Here is a 19,199-nt window from a genome sequence, read left to right as displayed (position 1 = left end):
TTAAAGCACTTTATTTTACAACATATTAGGGTACCTCTCTGCAGGATGATTCTTCAGTGGAAGTTGCAGCAGCAATAACAACCTGTGTCCTCCACAGCAACCCCCTCCCCACTACTCTTTTCTTCTGTTCTCTTCCTGTTCTCCCTCTCCTCCATGTTTATTAATTCCTTCTTCATCTCATCTCCCCTATTCTCTTCTTTTTTCCTCCTCTTACTTCCTCTTCTCTCTTCTTATCTATACCCATTTTTATATGTATGGGCACACACACACACACACAGTGTAAAAACCCTTGGACTTAGTCCCTTAGTTATTTCTGCTGTCTGGTTACACCCTACCTGGTCATCCAGTTGGAAAGATCAATCTTACGTAAATGAGGGTTGTTTTGATGATTGTAGCATGACCAATCTGATCACACATGCTTGTATAAGGGTTTGCATTATCACATATGCCCATATGCAAATAGTACCTTGCAAATTGCACTGATAATCTTTGTAAATAAGGGTGTGTGTGGTGATTATGGAACAACCAATCAGATTGCATTGCCCTTATAAGGATTTATAAAACAATTACATGTAAATAAGGAATTGTAAGAGGACACATTGGATGTCTTGATAATCTGATCCATCGATTCCCATTTTCTTTGTAACAGAGCAAGCCTGGCCGTGTGACTATTATTCAGTGTTTTTGATGGATACATAAAAACACCGAATTTAACCTTCAATGTATATTCTTTAGTCATTCACTACAAGTATTCTTTCTTCTCTTCATTGTTAAGAACTTAGTCCTTATCAGAATTTAAGAGGTAAATTTGCTGTGTTATTCCATCATTGGAATATCCTTTTTCTTCCAATGACTGTAGCAGAAAGTCTCTAATTAAACAAAGTCATGGAGTTATCAACTATGCAAGATGTACCAGAACTACAAGAATGAGTAAACATGTTTAGAATTTGAGCTCAATGATATGGTGCTAAGACCAAAGTATATTTCAGGGACTATAAGAAAGATAAGGGAGTTTTCTCTACATTTGGCAATGTAGAGAAATATGTGATAAAGTTGAACTTAATATTATTAGTCAAATACATTTTTTATTTTTAAGTAAATTGAATAAATAGCCTTTTAATACCTGATTTTGAGTTACCCAAGTAGTTGAAAGGGAGAGAGCAGCAGGTATTTTGAGAATTTATTTTGCTAAGGCCTTCATGATTGGATATAACTCTATTTAACTTTCTTTTTTTTTTCTTTTTGGGTCACCCCCAGCACTGCACAGGGGTTACTCCTGGCTCATGCACTCAGGAATTACTCCTGGCGGTGCTCAGGGTCCATATGGGTTGCTGGGACTTGAACCTGGGTTGGCCACATGCAAGGCAAACACCCTACCTGCTGTGCTATCACTCCAAGACTATTTAACTTTTTGTGTCCATAAAATCAGATGTGACAGGAGAATTGGATACAACCCACTCTGACAATAGAAGATCAGAAAATACTGAAGACACCACAAAAGAACCTCTTTCTCCTTTGGTTGTGTTTGAAAATCTCATGAACAATGTGAATGATACAATTTTGACGTTATTAGTGGAAAATGTAAGTGGCCTGTCCAGTGATGACTTTCATATAGAAATAATACAAGATTTTAAAGTTGCTGTGGTGACCTTTCAAAAACACTTAGGTAAGATCACTTCTTTTGCAAGTTCTCTTTGTACCATACCTTGGGATTTTGTTTGAATGCATCAGAAAGTTTCACTCATTTAGCAGCTTATTTTTAAAAAACCTTCCAAACAGTGTAGTTGCTTTTTAATATTGAAGACAGAATGATTTAATTTTGGAACAAACTTATGTTGTGTTAATTGATTAATCTTTACTGTGTAAGTTGTGTAGATGTGTGTATATGAGAGAGAGAGAGAGAGAATAGATTCTGTGTGTATGAGAAAGAGAAAGAATACATTCAAACAGATATTAAGGTTATTTAAATGATTCTAACTGAATTACCATCATTTATTTTTGTGCTATATACCTCTGGGAGAAGTAAATATTGATCTGTGCCACCAAATCACTTACTGGACAATAACAACAACAACAGAAAAACCCCACTTATATAGTGTTTACTGTGAACCATGTACCACATTAATATTTTGAGATTATTGTTACTATGATTACCTCTCCCCCATTTTATAATGGAGGAACCAGAAGCAAGCAAAAGCTAACTAGATTTGAACCCAGGTAGTACCTGTCCACAGCTTTTGCTCTTATCTCCTCTTCCATAAATAACCTTAGCACTAGTGTTATATTCCATATGTAGGATGAGTAATCTAAGCATGCCTAGAATGAATGCTCATTAGATCATTATGGGGGTCTGCGGCAATTTATAAGACTCAAAGAATCCTCTCCAGAGACAGGAACATTTTCTAATTTCAGGCCGTGGCTGAGCAGTGTCCATGGCAGTGGAATGACTTATAGCCCAATTACAGAGTCATAGTCCAAAGTGCTATGTTTAGTTTCTGCCCTTTATTATTACTATTTTTATCTGTAAAAATGGGGCTACTGACACCTTCCTAATCCAGTTTCTGTGGATATTAAGTGAGATAGTGTTTGAAAATTTTTCATGAAGTGAATACCTACCTGAGATATGATAAGGTCTCAAAACTTGGATATATTCTTATTTCAAATTTGTAAGCATTTCTGACAAATAACTACCCTATGGACTAAATGAATGGATGTGGTTTTGTTCATTGATTAAAAATCTTGAAAAAATACCATGTGTGAGGTACTTGTTGAGGTGCTATTGATACAGAGATGAATAATTCCTGATTCTTGTACCTGAGAAAATTGTATGGGAATTAACAATAAAAGTGTAAGAGGAGGAACTGCCAACGCAGGAGAGATAGTACATTGGGTAGGGCATTAACTTTACACACAGCCAACCTGGATTTGTCACTAGCATCACAAATACTTCCCAAAGTCCTACCAGGCGTGATCCCAGGTGTGACCCCCCAAAAATTGTAAATAAAATAGAAAGAGCTGCCTCTTCAGCTGTGAACAGCAGGTTTTGGAGGTAAGAAATAAGGGGTCCCAACATGGTGATTTGGTTTTGCCTGCTCTCTTCTATGATGATTATTCTCTGGCAGCAACAGATCACCAATACACTGTCCTGTTTCAGGCACTGATGTTTTCTCTGTAGGAAGTGTTTCCGCCACTGATCTATCCTGTAAGTTTGTCTTTATCTTTAGATGCTCAGGCCATTTACTATGAGCATCCTGCTTCATTCCCAGGATAAGCCCTCCCCCTTCATTCAACCAGACAACAGGGAAATTATTTACTTTTCAGCCTTTCTCTCTCAGTATGGTGAACTTGCAAGGGTTTGTTACATTCTCCTCCCTTATCTACATCTTAGCAAATTCTGTGCTGAAACTTCTTTAGTCCATGATCAGTATGTATTAATTTGAAAGAGATAGATGGTTGGGTTAAGTCTTAAAGGTAGTTTAGGGTGGGATTAAAAAATGGAGAACTCTCTAAGATTGGCCATAAGACAAGGTGCCCATTCTCATCACTTCTATTCAATATAGTACTGGAAGTACATGCCATAGAAAATAGGCAAAAAAAAAAGATACTCAGGGCATCCATATAGAAAAAAACAAAGTCAAGCTTTCTCTATTTGCCAGTGACATGAAACTATTTTTAGAAAACCCTAAAGACTCCACAAAAAACACACAAAACAAAAAACAAACAAAGCCTTCCAGAAACAATAGACTTGTATTATAAAGTAGCAGGCTACAAAATCAACACAGAAAAGTCCATGGTTTTTCTATATGCAAATAGTGAAATAGAAGAGAAAGAAAGGGGAGGTGGAATTCATTTACAATTGAGAATCAAGTACCTAGAAATCCCTCCCATGGGTTGGGTGGATAAACCTTGTCAAATGGCAATATTCCTCAAAGTACTATAGATATTCAATACAGTTCCTATAGGACACCTAGGACATTTTTCAAAGAAAAAGATCAGACACTCCTGAAATTTATATGGAACAATAACCCCACCCTAAGTAGCCAAAGCAATTCTTGGGAGAAATAAGATGTACCTTCCCCAACTTCAAACTATACAAAAAGGTGGTAGTAATTAAAATAGGGTAGTGCTGGAATAAGGACAGACCTGCCCATCAATTAAATAGAATTGAAAGTACAGAGACAGATCCTCAGTTATATGGACAGCTAATATTTGATAAAGGGACACAAAATATAAAGTGGAGCAAGGGAAGCCTCCTTATGAGTAATGTTGGGAAAAATCTGGTCTGCTACATGCAAAAAAGGAACTCAGACCCCTTTAAATAGCCATGCATAGAAGTCAAACCAAAATGAATTGAAGATTTCAATATCAGAACTTATTCAGTAAGATACATAGAGGAAAACATAGGCAGAAGTCTCCAGGACATTGAAGCTAGAGGCATCTTTAAGAATGCAACATCATTGGCCAAAAAATGGAAGCAAAAATATTACTAATAAAACTACATTAAATTATGAAGCCTCTTTATCTTAAAGGAAACAATAACAAGAATACAAAGAGACACCACAGACTGGGAAAAACTATTTGCCAACCATTCGTCTGACAAAGGGTAAATATCCAACATAAATAAAGCACTGGTAAAAGTTTACAAGAATAAAGACATTCAACCCCTTAAAAAGTGGAGCAAATAAATAAATCCAAACTTCCTCAGACAAGAAATACAGATGGGCAAAAGATATATGAAAACATACTCTGCATCACTAATTCACTTGGGAAATGCAAACCAAATCAACAATGAGATATTATTTTATGCCAGAGTCTGGCATCTAAAGAACACACATCAAAAAGAACAACAGCAACCAGTTGTTGGCATTTATGCAGGGGGAAAAGGGACCCTCGCTCACTGTTGGTGAGAATATTTACTGTTCCCGCTTTTTTTTAAAACTATGGAAGTTCCTCAAAAGACTAGGAATTGAGTTTCCATACAACCCAGCAATTCCACCCCTCAGAATATATCCCAAGGGCCCCCAAACAGAATACATCTGCACTCCATGTTCATTGCAGCACTATTCACAGTAGCTGGAAACCACCCAAATGTCTGGATATAGAAACTGGGACAGAGAGCTACTTGGCATCAGGACAGCTGCACTAAATAGCCTTGAAGCATCACCATGCCACAAAATGAATATATTGAGTTATGTCATAAGTGCTATGGATATTGTTTGGATTACATCTCAAAGAGAAAAAAAGAAGTAGAGAGACTCATGAATGTTCAAAAAAATCAAAAAAAAGAAAAAGTTTTTTTTTTTTTTTTTGGTTTGAAAGCTAGGCTCTACCATTAATAGTGCCATGCTGAGAAAATGAAATGAAAAAGACTATTGAGACACATGAAAAGAGAACTACAAAACAAAAGAATGATAAAAAGACTCCACAAAGAGCAATGTCTGAGTATCTACTGGACAGAGAGAAACAGTCCTGAACTAAAGTACTTTTCAATATGATGAAACAAAAATGAAAAGAGAAAGCAGGAAAATGACCAAAAGTCATTTTCTGACCAAAGTTTGTGTCCAGGGAGAAACAAAAGTATTAAAAGTTATGTAACTTATGGAAGCAATGACGGTTACTCCCACAAACCAACCCCAGCACCAACATGTAAGCTCTATCACCAACCTTGCTTCAGAGACCCATAAATAAATCTTGAAAGAGATCAAAAGCTGTAATTAATCTCGAACCCAGACATGGCTGAACAGACCACGGTAAATCCAGAGGGGGAAGGTTAGCCTGGTGCCCACCCAAGCAGAGCCCCCTACAGCCGTTTGCTTCCACAATCCAAAATCACCGCCATACCCCCAGCCTGACTCCACCGTCTCAGTATGGATCTCAGTGAAACATAATCTGCTGAAAATTCTGGTATTTTGGTTGTATGACCGAAATCTCCAGGCTTTCTCATGGTTGGGATGGGCTACATCTACTTCACCTCCCTGTACTTCTGGAAGTCTTGGAAGTCATATCCACACCTCAAAACTGCTACTCAATTGAAAATTAGCTTTTCATCCAGTTGAAAAACTACATTACTGTCCTGATAAAAATATCAAATGCCCTGAACAAAAATCATGAGCTCTTGGCACCTGTATTGCAAACCACAATGTACAAAAGGAAAAGGACAGAGAGAAAGCAAGAAGGAAAGTGCCTCCCATAGAGGGAGGCTGGGGATGGGGATTGGGGAGTTGGGGGATGGTGGTAGGGAAACAGGGCACATTGGTGGTAGAAAAACATACACTGGTGGAAGGATGGGTGCTAGATCATTGTATGACTGAAACTAAATTATGAACAGATTTGAAATGATCTATCTTACAGATACCCAATTTAATTTTTTTTAAAAAAGTTATTTGAAAAGTAAAGAGAAAGAAAGAAAGAAAGAAAGAAAGAAAGAAAGAAAGAAAGAAAGAAAGAAAGAAAGATGCATGGAAGAAGATGGTTAACGAAGTCTGCTTTGTGAGAGAATTTTTTTACACAAAAACTTCCTAAATATGAAGGGTTCATTAAATCAATGGGTTTACATTTCAAAAATGCCCATCTAAGACACTGTGAGCTGAAAGCCACTTTTAGACTGTCAATACTTGGTATAATTTGTCACTGTCACTGTCACTGTCCTCCCGTTGTTCATCGATTTGCTTGAGCGGGCCCAGTAACGTCTCCATTGTGAGACTTCTTGTTACTGTGTTTGGCATATTGAATTGTATAATTTGTAATCTTGTAAATTTGTAAACCGGAAGTCTATGTTGTTTGATATTAGTATGGCCATCCCTGCTTTATTGACATTGAAGCTAAAGGCATAGTTTTATGACCACTGACCAAACAAGTGGAAGCAAAGATAAATAAATGGGGCTACATTAAACTAAGATGTTTCTGCTCCTCAGAAGAAATGGTGACCAACATACAGATGTAGCCCATGGAATGGAAAAAATTATTTTCCAATGCCCATCAGATAAGGAGTTAATATTCAAGATATATAAGGCACCCGTAAAACTTTATAAGAAAAAAAAATCCAACCCCATCAAGAAATAGGGAGAAGAAATGAACAGAAACTTCCTCAAAGAAGAACTACAAATAGCCAAAAGGCTCATGAAAAAAATGCTCTACATAGCTAATCATCAGGGAGATAGAATCAAAGCAACAATGATATATCATCTCACACCACAGAGACTGGTGCACATCAAAAAGAACAAGAACAATCAGTGTTAGCACAATGCAGCTAAAAAGACATATAACCCAGTTAACCAAATTTTCAAAATAGCCAATGCAAGATATTAGAAGATTATGCATGCACAAAAGATTGGTTTGAAGTACAAAATAGAAAAATACATTTTGAAATAATAAGTTAGGTTAGAAAGTTTCGTTGACAAATTCTTAGATTTCATATTGTATCTGACCCTTAAGGAATGATCACTTAACCGGTTTTGCTGTAGCATCAAAGAGGATTTCTACATTTATCAGAAAATATTGTTAAACTAGCTTTTCCTTTACCAGTTGCACATCTATGTGAAATTGGATTTTTCCTTTCTTTTTTAAAGCTGGATTGTTAAATATATATTGACTAAAACAACATTCATGAGAGAAGTGACCTTCAGAATTTAGCAGACCTGTATTAAAACTTCTATTTAAGAAGGTTATGCCTTTTATTAGAGATATGCAAAAATGTAAAATAATGAAGAATTTAGCATTGATTTTTTACTGTTTCAGACATCATCTTTTAAATACACACAAATACAGTAAACCAATGCTACTATAACTTCTAATGAAATGAATTATTACATTGGTTCTAATGTAGTAATAAAAGTTTTTATTGTCTATTAATAAATATATTATAATTTATGTAAAATTATAATAATAACCCAATTGTTTAGTTTACTATATCTTAGTCAATTTGTATTTGCTCCCATAGATTATATTTACTCATAATATTCTTATTTCTTCTATTATTTTTGTTTGTAGACATCATAAAATTTATTGGTGATTGTGCCCAGAATGATAAAGCAAAAAAACTTCAACTTTCTCCACGACTTCTGGAAACTACAAAGATAATCAGGGTCGAAAACTTGCCACCTGGTATGGATGCCAAGACTTTAAAAGATTTATTTGAAAATCCTGAGAATGGAGGTGGAAGAGTTGCCAGCATTAAATGTTTTCCTGAAGAGAGCTCAGCTCTGATTGAATTCTTTGATAGAAAAGGTAAGAATTTTTAGGTCAACTTTGTAAACATTACCTAGAATAAGCTTTTAGTTGATCTTAACAGTTATCATTTTAGTTGATCTTAACAGTTATCAGTTAAATAGCATATTTAGCTTTTTTTTAATCTGTCATTGGAAATCCAACTAGCAACCTGTTCACATGGACAATGATCCTTAATGAGTCTATGATTCAACTGTACAGATGCAGTGTCAAGTTTTCGTTAGATGAATTGGGGGTTTTATTTTTTTTTTATTAAGTCACCGTGAGCTACACTTAACAAAACTTTTATGTTTGAATTTCAGTCACACAATGATCGAACACCCATTCCTCCACTAGTACACATTTTCCATCACAAATGTCCTTAGTATCCCTCCACATCCCACCCCCGTCCCACTATCTCTCTGGTAGACAATTTCTCTCTCTACTTATGGGCATTATGGTTTGCAATACAAATAATGAGAAACCATCATGTTTGGCCCTTTATCTACTTTCAGCCCACATCTCCCATCCCGAGCTGAATTGGTTTCTTAATTTTCAAAATGACTTTCTTTATATACTAAGAAATAAATGGGTAAAAAAATGTCAAGCTTTTGAAGAAGACTCATAAGTCTCTAGCTATGGTGGACTTAAAATATATAGTTCTTAGTGTAATTGAAATAACTTATTAAAAAAAGAGTTAATCTGTATTTTAGCAGTATACTTGGTAGACACTCTCATTCAACAAGATTAGGTAGAGAAATACTCTGAACTATACGTGGTTTTTGAGAAGTAACCATACTTCCTCTTTCACCTATGCAAATTATGTCCCATTTGAACTTGAGGGAAACACATCCAAGGATTTTGTAGAGAGTTGCTGGTGCAAAACAAGTAGTTAAGCTCACTTTGCACCTTAGAGAGTTTTCTAAGGTAAGGTGCAAAGTGAATTCTAAATATTTTACTGATGTTGAATTGAAGAAAATACTGTACTAGGGTGCTTGCCTTTCATATGCTGACCCAGATTCCAGGTCCAGTACCCCATATGGTTCCCCAATCCCTGCCAGGAGTATACCCTGAGCACCAATGCATGTACTATTCCCACAAAGAATATTTTATTTAAAATATTTTAGAGATTGTGAGGCAAGCTACCAAGAGTATCTTGCCCGCACGGCAAAGCCTGGCAAGCTCTCCGTGACGTATTCGATATGCCAAACACAGTAACAATTCTCACAATGTTACTGGGCCCGCTCTGGCAAATCGATAAACAACGGGAGTACCGTGATCATGACCGTGACTGATGGTCAGAGCTGAAGACTCATCAGTAGGGATTAGGGGAACAGACTATTCAGGAAAAGAAGGAATGTTGTGCCTAGAATTAATTGAGATCATAAAGTATGAGCCAGGACCATGTGGTATACTACCCACTTAAGGTAACTTATTATCTCGGTACATTTAAAAATCTACTTTCAAGTTCTTGAGTTGGGAAATGTGGATAAAGGAGATTTGAAATTGTATAAAAGATCTCATGTTTCTGGACAAGGGGCTAGAGAGAACTTTTGTTGTTTTCTTTTTAAGTCTTAAACATTCTGCACTAGGAGAGAGCAACATAAAATTCTCCAGCCTATAAGTTAGCATTCCATCGTGTTGTGGGCAAAGATAACTTCCATCATTTGGAGGGCCTGGAACATCTAAGTTTATTCCTAGAGTGTCTAAAATCCAAGGGTCAGTGGCTAATGGGAAAGATTTAATAAGGGTTCTTTAGGACCAGAGAACACATGTGAAGTGTAGAGACTCTCAAAGGTTCCCTCTGTCCTGCCCACTTGCATCATCTGACTGTTGAGCTCACCTTATCCCCTGTGCTCTCATTGCCTCTTCTCCACGATCTAGGATATGCAAACGTCCTTATGGGAACTTCTGTGATTTTTAAAAATATTTTTATTTCAGTGGTAGGGCATTTGCCTTGCACGCAGCCAACATGGCCGACCCAAGTTCGATTCCTCCGCCCCTCTCGGAGAGCCCGGCAAGCTACCGAGAGTATCTCCCCCGCATGGCAGATGGCAAGCTCCCCATGATGTATTCAATATGCCAAACACAGTAACAACAAAGTCTCCAATGGAGACGTTACTGGGCCCGCTCGAGCAAATCGATGATCAACGGGAGGGCCTTTACCTTACCTTTTACCTTTAATTTTTAAATTTAATTTTATAAAATTGTTCACAATAATCTATTACATTTAATACTCCAACACCAATCCCACCACAATTACACCACCCATAGTTTTAATGTTTTCACCCCTGACCCCCAAACCCTGCCCCCAAAGTGGACCTAAATCACCTATTTTGTATTGCTTGTTATGAATAATCCACTATAATTGATATGGGAACTTCTGTTTATATTCCATTTTAAGGACAAGGAAACAGTGGTACAGAGAGGCCAAAATAACCTCACTAATACTATATAGCTGGGAAGTGACAGAGATGGGATTTAAACTCTAGTAGACTGATCACATAGACACATAGACTAAACTCTTTTTTTTACATTTTAATTGAATCACTGTGAGATAGACCCTTACAAAGCTGTTCATGATTGAATTACTGTTCATGATTGAGTTTCAGTCATATAGTATTCCAACATCCATTCCTCCACCAGTGTACATTTCCCAGCACCAGTGTCCCCAGGTTCTTTCCCATCAACCCCCTGTCCCCCTCCTTTTGGGCATTGTGGTTTGCAATATTGATATTGAAAGGTTATCAAGAATGTCCCTTTACCTACTTTTAACCCTCAGATCCTGTCCAGCGTGATCATTCCCAGCTATTATTGACATAGATAAACTCTTAATGTCTTTACTTCTTCCCAATCTACTACTGTTCACCAATCACATTACTTTTTCATCTAGAATATTTCAGCACTATGGCAGGTACTAATAATAAAGCTTATTGTAGACAAAGCCAAATAAAGACTAGCAACATTAGTTTTTACATAGATTATTTGAGAAGTATAAATTAGATACTTTCATTAAACTTATTTTATTCAACTTCATAAAATTTGTTTAAATTTTTCAGGAAAAGAATCTTGTGGAACTACTAAGGTAGATTTCTATACCGCAGATTCTCATCAAATCCACTTATATAACTACTTAGATTGCAAGGTGTGAATGAAATGATACTTACTACATTCCAGCACACAGTGCATGTTCAACAGATGTTAGTGGCAACTAACATCTGCTGGTCCAGATTTGGAGCCTGGATGAGGTCAAGTTATGCCAAGTCATGCAGCCAGAAACTATGTATCTGGCCTAGACCTCTCTGGGAGTCACCCATTAGATGGGATTTTTAGTGTCCTTGCCCACCCAAGTTCTCTTGATCCAAGTTGTTACTTTTACCTACCAATTTGTTTTTTAGATTTTTTGTGATGTCTAACAAACAGAAAGTTAGAAGTGATTTGGAAAGAGAACAGCATTGCCCTCACACAGGGACACACACACACACACACACACACACACACATACACACACACACACCACGTTTCCACATATCTGAACTGGTGACAGTCCCAGAAAAAAAAATACCAGAAGGAATTAGGTAGCCCTGACATGATGAAAGCCAGAATTGATTAACTTAGAGTCTCTGAGGAACCATTTATGTATGGACTGATGGAACATAATAAAAGGGCTTTGGGATCAGTAAAACACTGATTTGAAATTTAATTCAGATATTTTCTGTCAAAGTGACCCATTTAAGTTAATCTAGATGTTCCCTGACTGTGTTTTATTATTTATAAAATGTATAATAGTAATAGTGTCTCATCATTAAGAGTTACTGTGAGCATTCAGTGAATTAAATACAAGTAAACCATTTAGAATAGTGTGACTCATGGTAAGTTCATATGATGATCACTATATTCTGCCTATTAGAGGCATCAATGCAATCTGAGTTATGCATAAAGCTGAAAATTATGATGGAACACAACATGATTTCTAAATAAGATTTATTTTGAGCAACAAAAAGCATTTTATAATAAATCAAACATTGTCCACAGATTTGTGAGCAAATTCTTATTTTGCAACAAAGTGATAATCAGTTTCCAAAAGAAAAATAAAATAAAATTGACTTAGAATTTCTGTATAGATTTATCTTGGCTGGAAAAGAATTAGTCTGCTAAATAATGACTACATGTTATCCATGACATAATGTTATCCATATTCATTATATTTGAATACTTTGAGAGTAGTGCTGCTTTTGAACATATTAAAATGTAAATATCTTACAAACACACATGGGTTTTATATCTAGGGTAGGAAAGATTATGTTTTCCATGGGAAACATAACACAATGTAATTACATTATATTTCTTTCCTCTAAGTTTTAGACACCATCTTGACCAAGAAAGTTGACCTCAGTAATGTGCAGCTCTCAGTGTTTCCATACTACACCTCTCTGGGCACAGCCTTGTATGGAAAGGAGAAACCTCTGGTTAAACTTCCAGCACCGTTCAGAGAATCATTGGACCATCTCTTATGGAAGTTCTTGCAGAAAAACAATCACCTGATTAGGGAGATAAATGATGAAATGGCACGTTTTCACTGTGAGCTAACTTGGTCCCAACTTAACGGGGAAGTTACCATCAGACCTACAGTCACTTTGGTCAATCAGGGAACGAAGAAAATCAAAACCTGGCAGCAAGATGCTTCCACAGCATTCTCTGACCTCAGGTCTAGATACAAGATCACCTCATTCAAGGTGGCCCCAATCATGTGGGACACCATAAAGAACAGTGTAAAAGATGATTGTCTTTCAATAGAGTTTGATTCACTTATGGAGCTTGTCACCTTGGTCGGGAGATCAGAGGATATAGAAAACATTGAGTCACATGTCAAAGAATTAATACAAAGCACCACCGAAAAAATTAAAAGAGCACAGCAAAATCTGGAAGAAAAACTGACCATTTCTCTAGGGAAGTATTATCTGTTACATGAAAGTAGGACATTGGAGCTTATCCACACCAATTATCCAAAGATAGAGACTATTTATGATCATTCCGCTCAGCACATGTACTTCAAAGGACCCCTGGCAGATGTTCATAAAGTCAAGTGTGAAATCCAGGAGAAGGTATACAGCATGCCTCAGAAAAACATTCAGGTTCCCCCTGAGATTTTTCAGTTTTTGCAACAGGTAAATTGTATAGATTTTTCCAGGTCTCTTTTTATAGCACAGAAAATTTTTGCATTGTATGAGCTACAGTCTACATCTGTTCTCTTAATCAGCTGTTCTTCTGAAGACCTACTAGAAGCTGAAAAGCAAATGATGAGTACCTTAAATTATAAGTGCATTGAGATTGAAGACAGGAAAGTTTTTCATAACAAGAAATGGAAAGAACTCATCAGCAGTTTGCAGGATTACAATTCCTCCTCCTCAAAATGTGTAATAATTCATAACCTAACTCCAGAAACCTCCGCCAAAGTCATCATAGCAGGCTGTGTAGGAGAAGTAAACCAAGTTCATACCTCACTGCTCGACTTCCTGAAAACACAAACAATAATCACGAAATTGTTTGAAGTCAAGCCTTCCTTAGTTTTTTATTATTTAAAGTCAGAAAAGAAAGTATTTTGGCAACAGTTAAACATGAAAAATGTGCAGGTACAATTTAATTCGAAAAGTTTCCCAAAGAGTATTTCATTAACTGGTCCCAAGTGCCAAGTTGGGGAGGGAATGAACCTTCTCAAGCGTGCCAGGGACTCAATCTGTGTTAGAAGTGTCCAGATTGACAAGCCAGGAGCCAGACAATTCTTCCAGGAAAAAGCTTGGTTTTATAAAAGTGAGGTGAAAAGGCTATTTGGTTGCTTTGTTGAACTTCAGAAGAATAAAGAAAGGGAGGAAGGTGGCAGTGACGGCCAGAAGTGCTACCTCAGGACGGACCTGTCCCCTGGGGTGTCACTGAGTGTGCAGCAAGGTGACCTAACCCGGTTTCCGGTGGAAGTGGTGGTCAATGCGGCCAACGAGGATCTCAATCACCTCAAGGGCCTTGCGGCTGCTCTCTCCAAAGCCGCGGGCCCTGAGCTCCAACGTGACTGCGACCGGATAGTGAAGATCCAGGGCAAGATCCTCCCCGGCTTTGCGGTGGTCTCCAAAGCTGGAAACCTCCCATATGACCACGTGATCCACGCAGTCGGACCCAGATGGGAGAAGGCTAAGGCCCAGAAGTGTGCATACGTGTTAAAGAGAGCTGTGCAGGAAAGCCTGCGTTTGGCTGAAGAGCACAACTACCGGTCCATCGCCATCCCTGCTATTCGTCCTGGAGTCCTGGGCTTTCCCTTACCACAGAGTATGGAGGCCACTGTTTTGGCCATCATGGAATACTTCCAATTTCACTCAGAACAACACAGCTTGAAGGAAATTTATCTTATAGATGCAGCTGAGAAAACTGTTAAAGCCTTTGCTGAAACCGTGGAAACTCAGTTTAAAGTGTTCTCACACTTACTTTGCCAACCGTCCACTTTCCAGAAAATAAATTCCTCAATGCCCACCTGGAAATCGACCTCTTTTGAGGGAACAAGAAGTAAATGGCCTCCAAGGGAACCCAAGCCTACCTTCAAACCTGTCAATCATTCCAGCAAACAAAAAGAAGTATCCTTCAATTTTGGAAATGCTCTATTAAAGGACACCCTGCCCGGTACTGCTTCCCAGCCTCCTGTTCGAAGTGCTGTTCAGGCAGGATTGAGGAAAGATCATGGGAACAAACAAATTCTGTGGGTCCCAGGAGGCTTGAAGGTCCTGATGGTTAAAGGAGATGTACAGAGTGCAAAGGTGAGTGTTCCCAGCACTGAACACCTAGCAGGGTGCTGCAACCCCAAACTCCACCCCACGGATAAACAGTTTATTTATAATTTTCTTTAGAAAATTGGTACCTCACTGAAGTGTTTACTAAGATAGGTCAATTTTCCGCAGTAACTGAAAGTGGGTACAGGTATTCACTATATAATCACATGCACTTATATAATCACATACACAGAATATCTCATATACATGTTCATATACAGCTATCTATTTGTTCAGAGACTTTGCCCATTTTAATTCTCTTATTAGTTTAAAATTATTACTGTGATCACAAGTCCCCTATCAGATACACACTTTGGCACTTTGGATAATTTCTTCCATTTGAAAGATCATCCCCCTTTTAGTTGTTCAGTAGAAACTGTTTCAGATGCTTTTTGCTTTAACTTAAATTTTTCATTTTAAAATTAAATAAAAGATTTTAAATTAGAGTTCTGCTTTGAATAAGTTTGAATATAGTAAAAGAATAGTAACTCACTTGGCTTACCTCCCATATTCAGACATTATACTAAGTGCTTTGATCCACATTTTTACTTTTGATATCATGTGGTGGATCCTTTGTTTATTAATTTTATCATTTACGCTTGATGAAATAAGACTTAGAGTGGTTAAATAAATTGTGTACATCTCATAAGTCACAAGTGATTAAGCCTGTATTTGGACTTTTCAGACTTTTAACCACTGCATTTTTTTCATTCTTTTTAAAAAACTTTTTAATTGAATCACTGTGAGATAGACCATTACAAAGATGTTCATGATTGGCTTTCAGTCACACAGTATTCCTGCACCTTCCCTCCACCAGTGTACATTTCCCAGCACCAGTGTCCCCACTTTCCCTCCCATCACCCACCCACCCCAACCCTTGCCTGCCTCTATGGCAGGTGCTTTTCTTCTCTCTCCTTTTAGGCATTGTCGTTTTGTGGTTTGCAATATTGATACTGAAAGGTTATCAAGAATATCCCTTACCTACTTTTAACCCTCAGATCTTGTCCAGCATGATCATTCCCAGCTATTATTGTCATACCTGTCTCTTCTCTATCTTATCTACCCTCAGCCCCACACAGACTTGTGGTTAGTTCCAACTACTGACCAGTGCTCCTAACCCCTGTTTTCCCTGGCCATGGATGTTATTCTTATAATATATATGTATATATGTATATATACATATACATATATAAAATATCCCACAAATGAATGCAGTCATTCTATATCAGTCCCTCTCCTCCTGATTATTTCACTCAGCATCATACTCTTCATGTCCGTCTATTTATAGGCAAATTTCATGACTTCATTTTTCCTGATAGCTGCATAGTATTTCATTGTGTAGATGTCCACTTCATTGTTTTAAAATAATTTTTGTCTTTGCAAAAGTATAAGCAGTACATTTTTTTACCAATAGTTTGTAATTGGAACAATTTCTGTTCCTCGTCCTCCTTGAACCCTGAACTGAGAGGCATAGCTTCCTTTCTTTCTACTCCATCCATCTTTTTCTGATGTCACAGCACCTGCACCTCAGTACCTCTTGATAACTCATGCAGAGTTGTGGGTTGGTTTTGTGTGTGTGCGGGGCAGGATTCTGGGAAGGAGGGAGACTGGAAAGAGCAGTGTTCAGAGACACTTCCTGAGTGCTCAGGGGTCACTCATGGCAGAGCTTGTGGGACCACATGTGCTGGGCGTCAAACCAGAGTGAGCAGTGTACAAGTCTGCAAGCCTTAACCTCTGTACTATCTCTCCATCCCATAGGTGCTTTGAAAAGTCACTTTTCTACATTCTTTTATTCTTTTTCTGTGGCTATTATTAACTTGCTCGCATTAGTGTTCTGCTGTAAAAAGTTTTCAGAGCTCCTATCTATGTGGGACTCTTCCAGTGTTGTGCCCGAGTTTCAGATCCCCAATCACAGAGAGACCCACCCAGTTCCACACATGATAATGCAAAAGAAAAGGAACTTTATTATCAGCCCAAGCCAAGGCTAACTCGAGCTAGGGTTCATGTCTCATCCAACACAGTGGAGTCTTGACAAGGTCTCTGACTCCAAATCACAAGCAGTTTATATAGGATTCAGAGCTAAGAAACAATTTGTATACTGGTCTATTTTTAGCATTGGCCCTTTTACAATGGTGATCAGCAATTAGGCAATGGTTGGTAATAGTTTCTAAGGAGGGTGCAGTGACCCTTCATGACCGGCCAGACCTAACTGCCCAATTCCTTATCTTGGCAAATTACTCAACTGGGAGTTTTACCAGCAACTGCAAGTCTTGCTTTGGGGAAACAGAAACTGAGGCCTAGCTGAGACTTAATGTTAGCTGCAGCTTGTTATGGTATCAGTTTTGCTCTCACACCAGTAGTTGGCTCACTTGGATGCTATATTTAGCTTGACTGGCACCATTTTGCACCAAAAGCTTTCTAAAGACCAAACTAATCTGCTTAGACTTCACAAATTACTATACTGGTCTCATTCTGTCCCTTTTCCAAATGACTTCCCTATCTCTCTCTGCCTCTACAACTATATCTACTCAGTTTTTACCTGGCATGGTCTACACAAGTAATTGAAGGCAATTCCTGTGCACAGAATCACCATCACAAACTTAATTATTACTTTTATATTCTTTATTATTCTGGAAATATTTCTATCTTTAATAAAATTTTGCCTAGAAATGCTATTTCAGGATCTGAAAACTAAACAATCCTTCCTACTTTTCCTTCCTCGCTAGTAATCCTTGATGAACATTTTTGGTTAATGTTTGAAAACACATTGTTGTTTTTGTCTTTAAGACTGATGTTGTTGTCAATTCCATTTCCTCGGATCTTGAACTTAATCAAGGGCCTCTCTCTCGTGCCCTCTTGAAAAGTGCCGGGCCAGAGCTTCAGAAGGAATTGAATAGAGCTGGAAAAATCATGACTGTGAATGTGGGCACAGTTCTTCAAACAGGTGGCTATAATCTGCCTTGCCTTTATGTGCTTCATGTGGTGGCTGCAAGTTGGACAAACGATAATTCACACAAGGTGGGTTCTGATTTGCCAGTCTCCCGAAATTTGGTTCGCCCTTGGACTCTCCTTTCGTACAGTGTAGATTAGATCTCATCTGTTATTTCTTCTATAAATATGTTGCTTTCTTAGTAGATTTCACCTTTGTAGCCACTTCCTGCAGTTTTAGCTTACTCCTCTTGGAGACTAATTAAAAATATAGATGTATAAAGGTGTGATTTTGCTTTTTCAGATCATGGAAGGTATAATCAGAAAATGTTTGGAGATCACTGAGAACCTGTCCTTGAACTCAATCACATTTCCAGCAATAGGAACAGGAAATTTGGGCTTTCCTAAAAATGTTTTTGCTGACTTGATCCTGTCAGAAGTCGTCAAATTTAGCAGAAAGAATCAAACAACAACTTTACAAGAGGTTCACTTTCTGCTGCAACCAAGTGATCATGAAAATATTCAGGTACAAGTGAACCCAATTCTGGTTACTTTTTATAATTAAGTCCTATTTTTTGAAATGTTTTATTGTCTAATACATTATTTCTCTTATGTATTTCCCATTCAGGAAAATTAAGAATTAATATATACCTGTGTAGGATAAAAAATTTCAAGTAAATTTTTATATAGCACTGTAGCACTGTCCTCCCATTGTTCATCAAGTTGCTCGTTAGATGTAGAAAAAAATTTACTTCCTATTAAGGAAACTTCAAATATATGCAAAAGTTTACCTTATAACACTATAAACTCACTTTACAAATTTTCACTCATCTTCAAAATTCAATTTCCAATTAATGTGTTTCATCTCAATTTATTTTCCCTATCTTATTTCTATAATATTATATATATAGAAAACTAGTACATTCATTCTACACATGAACATTTCATTTTAGATGAAAGGACTCTTTATTGTTTTTAATTTATCTCATTTATTTACTTATTTATTTATTATTTTATTATTTTTTTATTAGTGAAACACCATGAGGTACAGTTGTAGACTTACAGGCTTTCATGCTTGGGTTTCAGTTATACCATGTTCGAGTACCCATTCCTCCACCAGATCTTGTAGTTTGAAGTAGAGGTATTGAGTGGCCATCGTGTTTGCTCTATAGTCTACTTTCAGCATGCATCTTGCATCCCAAGCGAGTCCTGCAAATATCCTTTACTTGGTGTTCCCTTCTCTATCTGAGCTGC

At 37.4% G+C, this 19,199-nt stretch overlaps 1 protein-coding gene across 1 annotated transcript in view; it reads left to right on the top strand.

Annotated features, from left to right (window-relative positions):
• Nucleotides 1–19,199, top strand: part of LOC130018620 (protein mono-ADP-ribosyltransferase PARP14-like) — a 79,659-nt gene that overhangs the window by 27,552 nt on the left and 32,908 nt on the right. The window contains exons 4-8 of the mRNA XM_056109407.1: nucleotides 1,430–1,666; nucleotides 7,990–8,226; nucleotides 12,565–15,005; nucleotides 17,805–18,035; nucleotides 18,250–18,471. Coding sequence (XP_055965382.1) covers nucleotides 1,430–1,666; nucleotides 7,990–8,226; nucleotides 12,565–15,005; nucleotides 17,805–18,035; nucleotides 18,250–18,471 — 3,368 coding nt within the window. The remainder of the gene's footprint in view (nucleotides 1–1,429; nucleotides 1,667–7,989; nucleotides 8,227–12,564; nucleotides 15,006–17,804; nucleotides 18,036–18,249; nucleotides 18,472–19,199) is intronic.

This window comes from Sorex fumeus, unplaced genomic scaffold (genome assembly GCF_029834395.1).
Source record: "Sorex fumeus unplaced genomic scaffold, SorFum_2.1 ptg000265l, whole genome shotgun sequence".
NCBI classification, from domain to species: domain Eukaryota; kingdom Metazoa; phylum Chordata; class Mammalia; order Eulipotyphla; family Soricidae; genus Sorex; species Sorex fumeus.
This window is presented reverse-complemented; position numbering and strand designations above follow the sequence as displayed.